The sequence below is a fragment of the Pleuronectes platessa genome, chromosome 10 (assembly GCF_947347685.1).
Source record: "Pleuronectes platessa chromosome 10, fPlePla1.1, whole genome shotgun sequence".
Classification (NCBI taxonomy): Eukaryota; Metazoa; Chordata; class Actinopteri; order Pleuronectiformes; family Pleuronectidae; genus Pleuronectes; species Pleuronectes platessa.
Window position 1 is genome coordinate 11,613,795 of NC_070635.1, and position 13,862 is coordinate 11,627,656.

Below are 13,862 nucleotides of genomic sequence, written 5' to 3' on the forward strand. Positions count from 1 at the left end.
GCTTTCACGTCATCGTTTGGCGCGCCCTCTCTGGTGAGAGCTGCGTGAAAGAAGTTGTTGTTGTGATTAACATCTTTCCTCTGAACTGCCGCTGTTTTTACCGCATGAAAACGCATCATCCCGCAGTAAGATGTGGATCCTGACTCCGCTGCAGCCTGGAGGTACAGTCGTATGTTAGCTTACACTGCTAACACTGCTAACACTTCTGCTAGCTGCTCAAAGTTCACCTCAGCTGCTCTACTGACCGCCAGTTCCCCCAATTCCACGTGCTCACAACATGGGTTGAGATCAGAAGTAAGAGCAACATCTGTATAGAGTAGGACTCTGTATGGACAGTAACATCTGTAGAGATCAGGACTCTGTATGGACAGTAACATCTGTAGAGATCAGGGCTCTGTAAGGACAGTAACATCTGTAGAGAGCAGTCTCTGTGTGGACAGTAACATCTGTAGAGAGCAGTCTCTGTGTGGACAGTAACATCTGTAGAGATCAGGACTCTGTATGGACAGTAACATCTGTAGAGATCAGGGCTCTGTAAGGACAGTAACATCTGTAGAGAGCAGTCTCTGTGTGGACAGTAACATCTGTAGAGATCAGGGCTCTGTATGGACAGTAACATCTGTAGAGATCAGGGCTCTGTAAGGACAGTAACATCTGTAGAGAGCAGTCTCTGTGTGGACAGTAACATCTGTAGAGAGCAGTCTCTGTGTGGACAGTAACATCTGTAGAGATCAGGGCTCTGTAAGGACAGTAACATCTGTAGAGATCAGGACTCTGTATGGACAGTAACATCTGTAGAGAGCAGTCTCTGTGTGGACAGTAACATCTGTAGAGATCAGGGCTCTGTAAGGACAGTAACATCTGTATAGAGCAGGACTCTGTATGGACAGTAACATCTGTATAGAGCAGGACTCTGTAAGGACAGTAACATCTGTAGAGAGCAGTCTCTGTGTGGACAGTAACATCTGTAGAGATCAGGACTCTGTATGGACAGTAACATCTGTAGAGAGCAGTCTCTGTGTGGACAGTAACATCTGTAGAGATCAGGACTCTGTATGGACAGTAACATCTGTAGAGATCAGGACTCTGTATGGACAGTAACATCTGTAGAGATCAGGTTCTGTATGGACAGTAACATCTGTAGAGATCAGGGCTGGACAGATGGATATTTAGTCATGTTTCATTGTGTTTCCTTCATCATCCCATCAAGTGAAACCCTGTGTATTACTTATTACTTATTAATATAAGTGTAATATCACATGACATTACATCCCCTATTTTGAAAGTTGCATTGCACTTTTCATTGTCCATTGTAGACACCTCACCGATTTCAATTCACTGAGTTTTCTCCCATCAAGGACCACAGCACTTACTCCTAGTTTGATTTAAACGTCATGTGTCATCAACAGCTCTGGTCCATAACTTACGTTCTGTCACCCACAGGTGAGACACACTATCTCATGGCCAGTAAAGAGTACGTGGTCGGGCGCAAGAACTGTGAGATCCTTCTTGCCAACGACCAGTCCATCAGCAGGGCTCACGCTCACCTCACTCTGACTGACCAGGTGAGAGAGCAAGACAGGAAACCAGTCATAGTTCATTCTATACATCCACTGAACATGTGCAGCTCTGGTTAGACATTTGATTTAATTAGTTTGTTTATATAAGTGTGACATTTGCATAGTTTTTATAGTAGACAACAGTTTGGTATTAGTCTGAATAGTTTGCAGGGTTATCAGTATTTTTATTTGTTTATTTATTTTAATAAGCACCCAACCCCTCTAGTAATGTTCCAAGGAGCAACGTTAGGATTTCGTTTGGAAAATATTAACGTGTTTGAAGCCAATAGGGGGTGCTGTTGTGCTGATTTTAAGTCAGTAAAGCTGTAAAATGTCTTCTATGTGGTTGCATTTTTTTTATTTTTGGTTAATTTAAAAACCAGAAACAATTGCTGAGCAAAAATGAAAAAAAAGAAATAAACACGCACTAAAAACACATTCTAGCATTTTTTTTTATTTATTGATATATATATTTTTTACAAATTTAGGTCAATATACATTAAAATAATAAGACTACCTAATATTAAATTTGTATCAGTTGATATTGAAATCAATTTACCTTTCCTGTGTTTCGCCACGGTCTGCAGATGGGATAACTTTCCATCTCAGGTTTATTTTAAAGGAGGAGTGTCTCACTGTCACATTAATTGTTGATCGTAAAGATGAAATATGGTTTGTTTGATGAGTGAACACTTTCACGGGTCTGTCTTGTGTATTTTACTTTTTAGACCCTGATGTTGAAAGACACCTCCAAGTACGGCACTTCTGTCAACGGCAAGAGATTGACAGAGAACACGTCAGTGAACCTGAAGTCAGGGGACTATGTAACATTTGGGGCTTTTAACAGCAAGTTCAGGTATGTAACAGAAACCTGGTCTGTTGTGTTGTCGACATCACCGAGCCACGATTGGGTTATTAATAAACTCATCTTTGATTCGATTGCGTCTCCCTCTCAGTTTGGAGCATCAGAATCCAGTGGTGTGTTCATCATGTTTGGACAGTGATGGCAAGAGGTCCCTCTCTCAGGCCCTGCTGGCTCTGGGTGGCAAGCCGGTCAACACATGGACTCAGGACTGCACACACCTGGTTATGCCCACTGTGAAAGTCACCATCAAGGTTAGAACCAGAATTTATGTCCTTGTTCCGATCTGGTATTAACGTCTGTCCTCGGAGATCGATTACAAGTGGACAGCTTTTCATTTGTGTGTTCACTCCTGTTTCCTGTTCCCTATGCAAATAGATGCATCAGTCATTTCTGTTCAGGAAGTCCACACGATTGTTTTTACCCAGCCTGAGTACACAAATGTGTGAATGTGTTCGTCCCTGAAAAGCCTCTCACATGTGTGTTTTTTCCAATTAGACCATTTCTGCTGTGCTGTGCTGCCGTCCCATCGTGAAACCAGAGTTCTTCTTGGAGTTCAACAAAGCTGTGCAGCAAAAACTGGCGCCGCCTAAAGCCGAGAGGTACGACACAGTCCATTGGAGAACGCATCACCTGCAGCCCTGAAACAAACAGTATCTCATCTGTGCTCTTCATTGTCACTTAGCTTCATCCCTGAGATCGATGAGCCCAGTCTCAGTAAACAGGACGTTAACCTTGGAGTGATTCCAGCTCGCAAACAGCTTTTTACTGAGAAGACCTTTGTGTTCCTCAGTGCCAAACAGGTTGGTTGACTTCTTCCTTTGTGGCAGTGATTCTCAATCTGTGTGGCGTGCACCACTGGTGTGGCGCAGAGGCATAACAGGTGGGGCGTGCGACTGGAAGAGGGAAATGTGAGGCGGAACTATTGTTTTGACGTCCGCATCTCTTTAAAGGTGGAACAGTAAACCAATCGTTCTTTCGCTGTAGCCAGAGTTTGGCAACCCGCGGCTCTGTGCTGCTCCCTGTACAGTGTTGTGCATGTCACGCATATTTTTCAAAATGTGTGTGTGTGAGCCCAGATAACACACACATACACAGTGTTCAAAAACCAAGTTGAAAAGAAAGTACGATTAAGCCAGTCTTGCTCTTGGGTTCACAGTGAATGAGGGAGGACATGAGGAGAGACCAGTGTGGTTTTTAGGTCTGAAAACTCTCTTAGATCTCATACACAGTATGAGATCCAAAAAATTAAGATGACACTTAGAAACATTACATCCCAGTCACATGCATGTGTTCTTTTTGGTTGAGCTTTATCATCGTTGTAACAAAGTGATTATAATTTATTTTTTCTCTATTTTTGAAAAAGTACACACTGATGGAGGAATGTAGTGATAAATCTCACCAAAAGTACTTCAATTTAGTTGAATTTAAGCTAAGTTATGGCACTATTCTTGGAAAAAGTGGCAAATGTCACAAACATTTGTTTGGAAAAAGTTTTTTATTTGCACATCAGAAATTCCTGAAAGAAACTTGAATTCAATGTTCATGTGTATGTTATGTAAATAACATACACATAACACTTGTTAAACCTGGCCCATTTTGTCATAATTTTCTTGGGGCAGGGGAGCGTGTGGGGCATAACAAATATTTTAGCTCCATATGGGGCATGACAGAAAAAGTTTGTGAACCACTGCTTTGTGGTAACTTAATACTGTTGTTAGGCTCTGAGAACAATGTTGCTTCTGTTCTTTGTTACTTGCAGCTGAATCGTCTGAGTGGAGCCGTGGGTTTTGGAAAAGGAAAGATTCGGCTGCTGGAGGAGGGCGCTCTGCCCCGGGACCTGCTGGAGTCTCCACAAAGCTGTGTGGTCGATGTCACAACAGGCAGCTCCCAAACCCTGCTGTCTTCCTCTGCCACAGAGTGGGCAACCTCAGTGAATAACATTGTTCAAAGGTTTGTTCAGGTGCCTCTATAGAATAATTACTTCTGAGTGTGTGTGTTTCTTTCTTTTAATAGTTGTTTCTCCTTTTCCCCCTGACACAGAAAAGGCCTTCGGGTCATCACGGAGTCTGAGATCGGATTGGCTGCCATCTTTGCTTCCTGTGACAAGTACTGCAATCCATCCAGTCTACAGCCAGACTCAGGTGGAGGACCAGAGAGGGAAGCACTCAGTATTGACTTCCATGTTTCATTTCTACTTTTTGTGGTTTCAATCTTCTGTTTGTGTTTCAGAGTCTGCACCAAAAGTGACACCCAGAATCCCGAGTGCGTCGCTGTCACAGAGCATGGCGGTGAACGAGACTGTGTTACCGGCTGCCTCACAAAATATCACAGCGTATGCAGTGAACACGGAGCCATTCGAACGGTACCGCCACACACTCATCAACGTCATGTCAAACCTCCATTCCAGAAGGCCTGTTTGATGTGTGTTATTTTCATTTGCCAGGTCGGCTCCATGTAACGTGACAGGGGTGACGGCAGTAAGAGAAACTCCTGAGAAGAAACACGATGGATCCAAAGTCCACGCTGAGAGGATGTCCGCTCCGAGCATCGTGGCTGAAACAATGAGCTCATCGTATAACACTGTTAACAACACTGACTCACAGAGGAAGAAGCCTGAGTCCAAACCGACAGGTAGCAGCAAGAATGAATTACAGATGCCCTGATGCATTTACCAGTCTGCTATTACTGTCTCTGTACTGATTCAGAGACCGTACATCTGAGAAATACAGATACGAGTCCAGTGGCCGCTGCCTGCTTGTTTTTTAATATACAATCTTTACAAAACTACCTGTATTTCTTCCTAAGGCATGTTAATTTTAATTAAAATATGTGAAATATGTTTATCCAGTGACTAATAACATGTTTATTTACGTGCTCTTTTAAGGTGCTGGTAATTTGATTTTGTTACCTTTGATAAGAGCCCCCCCCCCCATTCTAAGTGTCTATACTTATTTAAAGTAATCAGCACTGTGTACAGTCAAAATATTTACAAAGAGTCAAACTATTTCTTAAATCTCTAAATCCCTGTAATGCTTTACAAAATATTCCTAAAAACCCAATATTTTTGCAGTTGCAGGGCGTAGTGGCATCATGCCCCAACCATCCACTCCCTGGAACAATGGTGGCATGAAGACATTTCCACAGAAGTTGTCTCCTCGGAAACTAAAACCTCCTGCGCAGGTTTCACCACAGAAACAGTCGACTCTGACGAGCTTCTTCCAGTCGTCCAATAAGAAACGGTAAACCTCAATACCAGCGTTTTGGCATATGTTACCTGTGGTTATGCAGTACAATCAATCAATGTAAACTACTTCACCAATGACAATAACCATATGTTTGTCTGATGGGATTGTTTAATCCTTAGAGTTGAGAAAACATAGGAATAAGGTGGAACGATGAGTCACATTAGCCATAGACACATACTAGGAGGAAATCACATTTTTTATATTCACTCAGAGAGATGAAAGTTCTAATTATACAGCTCATATACATCTATAGCATGTGTCAGAAAATCCTGTGTTTAACCAATTTGTTTGTGTTGTCGTTTCTTCAAGGCCTTTGGACGATGATTTCTCTGAGGTTATGTCAGAGGCGAAGCGGTCTGTAAAGGCATCGTCCATCAGCAGGAAGCCGGCACCGAACACCTCAGTGACGTCTAAAGAAACATCTCAGACTCCGCTGGGGTCTGGAGCTCATCTGTTCGCAGGACGGTCGGAGGACAGGGTCTCCCACGCTGCTCAGGAGGAGCCCCAGAGTAGAAAGAGGAAGGAGATGGAAGCAGAGATACAGATGGATGAACTGGAGTCCCTTATGTCCGAAGATATGGATTTCTTTGATGAGCCACCCTCAGGCAAACAAGGGCAGCACGCACAGCCTCAAAGGCAAAGTTCCACTGGACAGAGACAAGGTTTTAATGTGGAGGAGGCTCCATCTTCAAGCAAGAAGCAGCGCGTCCATGCAGAAGACAGTGAGGCCAACAGACGGCCACTGGAAAACCAGTCCGGTTCAAACAAAAACCAGTGCAAACAATCCGAACAGTTTACCGTCTCCATCAAGAAGGAGAATGTTGATCCTTCAGAAAACACAACAACTAATCATGAGTCCATTCAAAGTAACAACGTTCAACATAATACACCGTCTTACATTGAGGTGAGGAAGTAAAGAGTGATTACTCTCAGTTTTCAAGCTTCATCCAATAATATAGTAGTTTTAAATGCAATTATATTCCATTGTTACTGCTCATTTTCTGCCCTTTGTTTTCCTGAAGGATATTGAACTACTCGAAGGAGAGAATTCTGAGCCCAAAGAAGAGACCAAGACGCCTCTGAAAGCAGTCGTCCTTAAACAAGAGGTGCAAGTAAGTCCTAGGAAAATGGCTCCAACTGTTTTGTTTCTTCCTCCCTTTGAATAAGCTTCATTTTTTAGCTCTTGCCCATCTGCTAAAAGCTTTGCTGTTTATTTACAGGTGTCCCGGGTTGATGAAGGCCTTCCTAAAAAGCTGTTGTTGGTGGAGTTTCGATCTCTCACCATGTCCGCGCCTCCGAAGATCAAACCAAAGCAGATGCTCAGCAACGGCTGCGCAAAGAACTTCAAATGTTTCCGCAAGGTCAGCACTAGGAGGCAATCCTCATTTAGAATTTAGAAACGCTACTTGATTCAAATCAGAAAAGTCACAGCTGTGAAAACGCACTGTTAAAGAAAGTGCAAAGAAAATTCTCGGATCCGCCCCCTAATCAAGATCTGTACCAAAATCGAATGGGTTCTTCCCTGACCCAAACCACGTCCTCTATCAGGTTTGTAGAAATCCTTCAGTAGTTTTTTTTTGTAATCAACCCAAAAAACTAACAGAGATGAAAACATGACCTCCTTGGTGAAGGTAAACATATCCCCTTATCAATAGATAAGTCCACAAAAAAAGAATTTTGCCTCATACACAGGCTCCTTTTCCCCCTTGTGTGTGTATTTGCAGAGCCAAGCTCCAGGTGCAGAGATCTTGCGGCACATCATCTCCGGGTCTGAACTGCTGGTTCACAGCAGGGGCAAGAACTCTGATCTGGACGAATGGCTGAAAGATGCAGCGGAGGTAATGGTTGTCCCTCTGTCTGACTTCTTTCTGTCAGCGATCTGTCCGAGCCCTGCACTCATGACTGGAGTCTGTGTTTGTTTCAGGAAGAGCTTCAGAGCAGACGGGACGAGACTGTGGGAGACGACCTCTTCAGGTGAGAGAGTGGATTTCATTTTCTGTCGAAAGATGTGAGGTCACTTTGTTTTTCCCTCATCTTAAAAACCTAAGTATGTGAAGGAGCAGTCACCTGTTTGTCATTCAGGGATTCGCACAATAGTCAAATAGTGGCTCCTTCCTTCATGTATTATGCTGATTTATCATTTGAATATCATGTCGATGTATTGTTTTTTTTCCTTCATTAACCGTGTGTATTTCCTCATTTTCGTAAGTTTCTCAAGAAAGAATGGATGGATCTTCGAAAAGAGAATCATGCATATGTAGAGAACTAATATCAACGTAAAAGAGATATTTGTTGCCGTTAATAACACCTTTAGGTAACAATGTGTATTGTGTGACTTTCCTGTTTGTCTTCCGTGATCCGTCGCTGCGATTAAAATAGAGATTCAAAGTCTGTACGGCCTCAGTCATTATAATCAGGTGCAGGCAGCTTGATTAACTGAGAATTATGGATATGGGGCCTCCTGTAGAAACGGTTCAACCAATCAGGACGTGGTTATTCTTTCGTCATAGCGGTTGCCAGGGTAACAGGTGATGTAAGCCACCGATGCTGCTGCCGCCGTGTTTTCCTTGACTTAGCAGAAAAGAGACAGTCTGAGATTGACTCTGTGTGTGTGCACGCATGTGTGTGTGTGTGTGTGTGTGTGTGTCTGTGTGTGTCAAGCCTGAGCGGTTTGATCACTGAGTCATGCTCAGTCAGTCATGCGTAGCCGGGGAACAGTCTCTGCTGCTAAGAAAACAATCCGGTATTTTTTGTTTGGGGGGGGGGGGGGGGCTTCCAGGCGTGGTTTACAGGAAGCCTGTTTGCTTTAAGCTGTTCAAACACAGTCAAGGTTTCCAGCGCTTAAGTCGGACAGTTTTTATTGGTTGTGCAAAATGCCTCTTAGGACATAGAAGAAGGATCCATGATGAATGTTTAAAGGCCATCATGACATGCACAGACCTATGAGATAAACTCTTCTCTCTGTGTGTTTGTTTGTATTTGTGTTTGTGTCTCTCTTCAGGTACAACCCTACCAAGCAAACCAAGAGGAGATGAATGAGAAGATAATTAGCCTCAATCTTGAAGTGGGAATTCATTTCAAAGACACATGAAGTATGACCAACTCCATAATCAACCCTATGAGAAAAAAAGTCCAGAAATTACGTATTTATGTGTATTTGAATCGCAAGGTTGGAGTTAATGCTTCTTATTTGCTAAACTAATCATAAATGTTTACCAGTGTTTCAATTTTCTGTTCAATATCATAACCGACCCGCTACGTTACTGACAGCAAACAATGTAAGAAAACAGCCTCGTGTTCAGAGATTTGTTTTTCCAATTTTTATTTGTCAATAATAAAAAACATGGCATACAAAACAATAAAAACTCTTCAATTGTACAGGAGGGCGTAGAACTCCACATGCTGAAAGCAGCTTTTCCTTCGTTGGGAAGTTAAGACCTAATGTGTTCCCTGGTTTGAGCTGAAGGAGAAACTTCAGAGGGATTCAAGTGTTTGAGTGATCTCTAATGAGCCGATCCATCAGGCCCCTCCACAGACCCCAAACTCCTCAGACGAGAAGCTGTCGTGTTAGACGCCTGTTTGCTTTTCTGTGTAGGCGGCCTAAACACACACATGTCCCTTCATATTCACAAGCAAGTGCCACGTACAAATTCAGAGTTTACTATTGAGTCACCCAGTCTCGTCTGTAGTCCTGGTTTTAATGCACTGGTTAAAATTCTTACCACATCTGGCCTTGTAGCACTTTTCTGGCTTCTGCCCAAAGCAGCTGCTGCTCAGCAGGCGTTTGTGCCTGCAAGCTTAAATTTAATATTTATGTCAAAACACTTTTCAGACATCAGTGAATATTGCATCAAGAAATAATACAACTGAAATTCAGTATTTAACACAAGTACCATGTGAAACTATTCAACTGCTCTATGATTACCAAAACTTAAATAGTAAGGTGTTATACCACATCTTTGTTAATGGAAAAGATCATATGACTACGTGCATTATTTACTAATGTTTAACCACCAACAGTGATTCAGACTAATGTTTTTTATGAAAGGGGGCGAAAGACTAAATTCGCTACAGGGATCAAAGTGTCCCATCACAATAAACCAACCTTGAGCTGTGCGTCAGCGGCACACAAAATATTCTTCATATGGCAACACACTTATATTCAGAGTTTAAGTAAATGAAATGGAATCTAAATGTAGCAGCAAAAAACTGATGTTGCTAATGTTACTGCTCAGAACCGTTTGAAACTGATATTTGGCACTTAATGAATCAACCATAAGTAAAAAGATAGAGGTTCAGTAATAAGTTAATTTAATTAGTTTGAAGTTGTAGTTTACATAATACAGGGATAACTTTAAATTTAAAACAAATTGTGATTAAAAAAATGTAAAAGGGTGCAGAGGCATTCAGAAAAATGTAATTCATTATTATTATTATTAATGGGAAAATACCTTGTACTTCATTGGTCTCATGTCCTATGAAGTTTGCTGTTGCCTGAACAAATCTCTAAACAAATATAAATACTGCATAAATGTTCACTGCTCTGTAGGGAGTGGAAGGATGAGAGTTTCATACTGCAGGAAATAAAAAGAAGAGAAATTGGAAACACCCGAATGATCCTTTAATGACCATAACTTTTACTGGGACAGAGTAAATGTTGCCCAAGAATACAATCTACAAGAGAAATTAATTGCATAGCGTCATCAAAGCAACAGGTCAGATTTATAGATGTATGGGCGGCTGTGGCTGAGGGGGTAGAGCGGTCGACCTCCAGACAGAAGGTCGTGGACCTGAATCCCAGCCCATGCTGAAGTGTCCTTAGTCAAGATGCTGAGCCCTGAATGGCCCCTCATAGATAACTAATGCAGTAATTGGAAGTTGCTTTGGATAAAAGCAGCTAAATGACATGTAATGTAAAATTATATTAGACATTTCCAACTTTGTTTTAGGCATAGAGCTCCAACTACAGTAGCTCCTACAACAGCAGTTAAAATAACAATATCTGGATTTTTTTTTAAATGTGGTTGGCTCAGAATAAACAGTAATGTTAAGTTTGCCCGGCCATGAACTGGTCTGTTCACATTTTCTGTAATAAACCTCTGCAAACAGTCACCACTCTTGGCTATGTTGCTTGGAATTCAGATCATTGCAGGTTTGTAAGCAGGACCACAGTTTGCTTTTAGAGAAGTCGCTTCTACAAGTTAGTAGTTGTATATATTCTTTAAAAAAACATGATTTAAGTCAAGTAAAGTTAGTAAATAAATGGATTGAAAGACACATGGTGAACAAATAAATAAACCTGATGAATATAAGGTCCCATTGAGTTGTGAGGTTACAGATTGACTAGAAAACATTGGAACACGGTAGCTTAGACTTCTTGTGAAGTCAGACAAGACTCTTGAAAGCGGTCTAGTGTTTCTTTAGAAACTAATTGGTGTACATCCACTGTCTTTTTGGTCTCTGTAAGTTCTAAGATGTTTAAGCTTTGATGAGAAAATACTGCATGAATGATCAGAGCATATTAAAACTCCCACACACCTTTGACATTGGTTGCTAAAAGCACTCAAAATCTGTGCCCTACAACCAACGTGTACTACTCTCTTCTCCATCAGGAATGAAGTTGTTTCCTCCACTGCTGATGAGCTCTCCTTTCTTCTTGAGTCTCTTCAGCAGACAGGAGGCGATGCCTAGAGCGCCACCCTTCAAAAAGCGAACAAAGTTGTCTCCCACCAGCGGCCCCATGGCAAATAGACCTGGTTCCTTGGTACACTCAAACGTGTATGGGTGGATGTCAATGGTGTTCTGCTTGCAAGAGATGGGTTTTGTTGGATCCTGACCCAGGTACTGGCCTTGCCCCTTCAAAAAAAACAAGTTGGGGTTGGTCCCGATCAGCACCAGGACCATGGAGATCTTGAATGCCTTGAGGGAGTTTATCCCCTGCAGCAAACACTTCATGTCAGATTGGAGGGACACTACACAGTGTTCTGGGAAACTAGTGTAGTCGGGAAACAAGCCGACACTGGCGTTACCAGCCATATTACCTGTGGCCAGCTGAGGCTTTGGGCACATCTTGGCACATACCGAAGAGGCAATGCTAACTGTCTGGGGTCTGTTAGGAGCAGAGGAGGTGGCCACATTTGTGTAGGTCTGAGAGCACATCATGTTGTAAACGTTGTGGTACTCTGGATACAGGGTCTTGGGCAGCTGTTTGAAGATGAGATCTGGGTCATCTACGCTCTTGCGAAAGACATGCAGCACCCGAATGTTGCTGTTGCAAGCGCACAAAACTGCATCTGCAGCACTTAAGCCGGCACCTACAATTAAAATCGGATCAGAGTTCATATCCAGCTTTCTCCGGCCTACAGCCAACCCCAGGTCTGAGATACTGTGGAACACAAATGGAAGGTCCTCCCCCTCTACACCTAATCGAATGGGTGAATCTGACGCACCAGTGGCAAGAACCACATTCTCAGCAAATAGACAGAAGGGTACATGAGTGTCGTTCTGCACCTGCTGGTATCCCCTTACTTCCCAGAGAACCCCCCCTCCTCCATCGTCTACACACTCAACTCCACTACCCACAAAGCCCTCATTTCTACCATCTCCCACCTGCACATCGCCTTCATCAGTTTGCCCATCATGCCCCCGGCAGAGTTTCTGGACGGAGGTCACATAGGTGTTGTCAACAAAATTCTTTTGGAGGCCCTTTAGCTGCACATAGTTACGGTAATAGGATGAGATCTCCTCTGGGGTTGCTCTGTCACTGGTTACATCCCTAGAGAGAGGAGGCAGACAATGAGGGAACAAGGTGGCACAGAATTAAACTGAAGCATGAGCCATATCCCTGCCCCTTCTCTTTACCTGCGTTTCCCATCGGTCAAGTCTCTGTAGTTGACTCCGGGAAGCTCCATCCAGATGCCAAGACTAATAGTCAACATGGAGCCTTCCATTGCCTGAGGAGGGAAAAGTAGAAGAAAATGGAAAAAATGTACTAAAATAAAAGGATTCACAGATAATATGGATAGGTACGTTTGGAAGACTAAACCTTGGAGCTTACATGCCAGGCACCTCCAGGTGTTGCCCTCCCCAGCACCAGATGTGGGAGGTGTTGCTGCTTGTCCCTCCTCCACTGAAGGACAGGAGGGAACTCATAGCCATAGTCAGCATTGGGGTGCAGCAGTGTGTCAAAAAGCACAGCCACTGGATTCCCTGACCTCCCCTCAAGACCTTCACTCAAATACTCCAGATCCTGTCGGGAAAATGTCCACTTATATAATAAACTTAATAATAAACTTTATTAATACAGCACTTTACAACACAAAGTTACAAAGTGCTTTGCAAAGATAAAATATGACAAGACAATAATACAAATACAATGAAACAGATAGGACATATAAGATGAGAACGGTGAACTAGAATTAATAAAAACATAACTTTACTTTATGACATTACGGAGCCCCTGTGAGGTCATGTGTACACATTCAAGTAATGTGTACTAGTCTTTACCTGTTCAGTGATGGGTAGGTGCTTGGTCTCCTGCAGTTTCCTGTACAGTATTGGGTTTGGGTGCACAGTTGCTGTATCTAGGTAGGGTTTGTATCCACTCAGCAGGTAGGACAGACAAATACCCGATGGCCCGTTGCCTGAAAAACAAATCCAAGTTTAGTCAATGGTGGATTAGTATCAAAACTGTGCACACAGCATCATGGGGCACAACATAGACTGAGAACAATTTTTGAAACCAGGTTTCAGAGTATGCAAGTGCAAAACATTAACCTATAATGACAACAGGGACTGTGGGTGGGTGCTCTTGTGGCAGAGTGGTCTCTTCCAGGAGAGGCATGGCTGCAACCTGGGCCAGAGCCGGCACTGTGGAGGAACAAAAAGGCAGAATTTTAAAGAAAGATCTTGTCTGAAGCTGTGCATGACATATTTAGCTAAAATCAATCTGGTTCCGATTATTCTAACAGGTTCAAACCGGCTTGCTGTATTTTTGTCTGCCGGTGTTGTTGTCCAACGTTAGGTTAGATCCTGTCTCCATCCACCATCGTCAGCTGACTCAGAACCAGCAATTGAGGGGGGGAGGGGGGACCTTTATTCATCCTATTATTGTGCTTCCACACACAGCCATGACCCTCCCTGTCTGTCTGGGGCTTCACACACGTGGAAACACCGCGCCACAACACAACATAC

The 13,862-nt window shown here is 42.9% G+C and overlaps 2 protein-coding genes across 3 annotated transcripts in view; one reads left to right on the top strand and one right to left on the bottom strand.

Annotated features, from left to right (window-relative positions):
- Positions 1 to 10,781, top strand: nbn (nibrin). 2 transcript variants are annotated; one of them, XM_053432997.1, is made up of 17 exons: positions 1 to 161; positions 1,444 to 1,565; positions 2,288 to 2,415; positions 2,516 to 2,675; positions 2,920 to 3,023; positions 3,107 to 3,224; positions 4,184 to 4,374; positions 4,465 to 4,565; positions 4,654 to 4,786; positions 4,868 to 5,055; positions 5,495 to 5,663; positions 5,979 to 6,573; positions 6,692 to 6,781; positions 6,890 to 7,030; positions 7,394 to 7,507; positions 7,594 to 7,643; positions 8,671 to 10,781. In XM_053432997.1, the coding sequence occupies exons 1-17, from the start codon at positions 131 to 133 to the stop codon at positions 8,702 to 8,704; spliced, it is 2,469 nt and encodes an 822-aa protein (XP_053288972.1). In that variant the 5' UTR covers positions 1 to 130; the 3' UTR covers positions 8,705 to 10,781. The 2 variants fall into 2 exon arrangements, with proteins under 2 accessions (XP_053288972.1, XP_053288973.1); XM_053432998.1 differs by having other exon boundaries at positions 6,692 to 6,775.
- Positions 9,027 to 13,862, bottom strand: part of osgin2 (oxidative stress induced growth inhibitor family member 2) — a 23,176-nt gene continuing 18,340 nt past the window's right edge. The window contains exons 2-6 of the mRNA XM_053432999.1: positions 13,446 to 13,538; positions 13,176 to 13,312; positions 12,727 to 12,918; positions 12,531 to 12,622; positions 9,027 to 12,444 (exon numbers count right to left, since the gene is read on the bottom strand). Coding sequence (XP_053288974.1) covers positions 11,247 to 12,444; positions 12,531 to 12,622; positions 12,727 to 12,918; positions 13,176 to 13,312; positions 13,446 to 13,512 — 1,686 coding nt within the window. The 5' untranslated portion in view covers positions 13,513 to 13,538 and the 3' untranslated portion in view covers positions 9,027 to 11,246. The remainder of the gene's footprint in view (positions 12,445 to 12,530; positions 12,623 to 12,726; positions 12,919 to 13,175; positions 13,313 to 13,445; positions 13,539 to 13,862) is intronic.

Bases quoted from the DNA above. Each gene is read 5' to 3' on its own strand.
- nbn (XM_053432997.1), top strand. From the start codon at position 131: ATGTGGATCCTGACTCCGCTGCAGCCTGGAG. The intron at 162-1,443 runs GTACAGTCGTAT...TGTCACCCACAG, and splicing joins GACTCCGCTGCAGCCTGGAG to GTGAGACACACTATCTCATG. The intron at 3,225-4,183 runs GTTGGTTGACTT...TGTTACTTGCAG, and splicing joins TGTTCCTCAGTGCCAAACAG to CTGAATCGTCTGAGTGGAGC.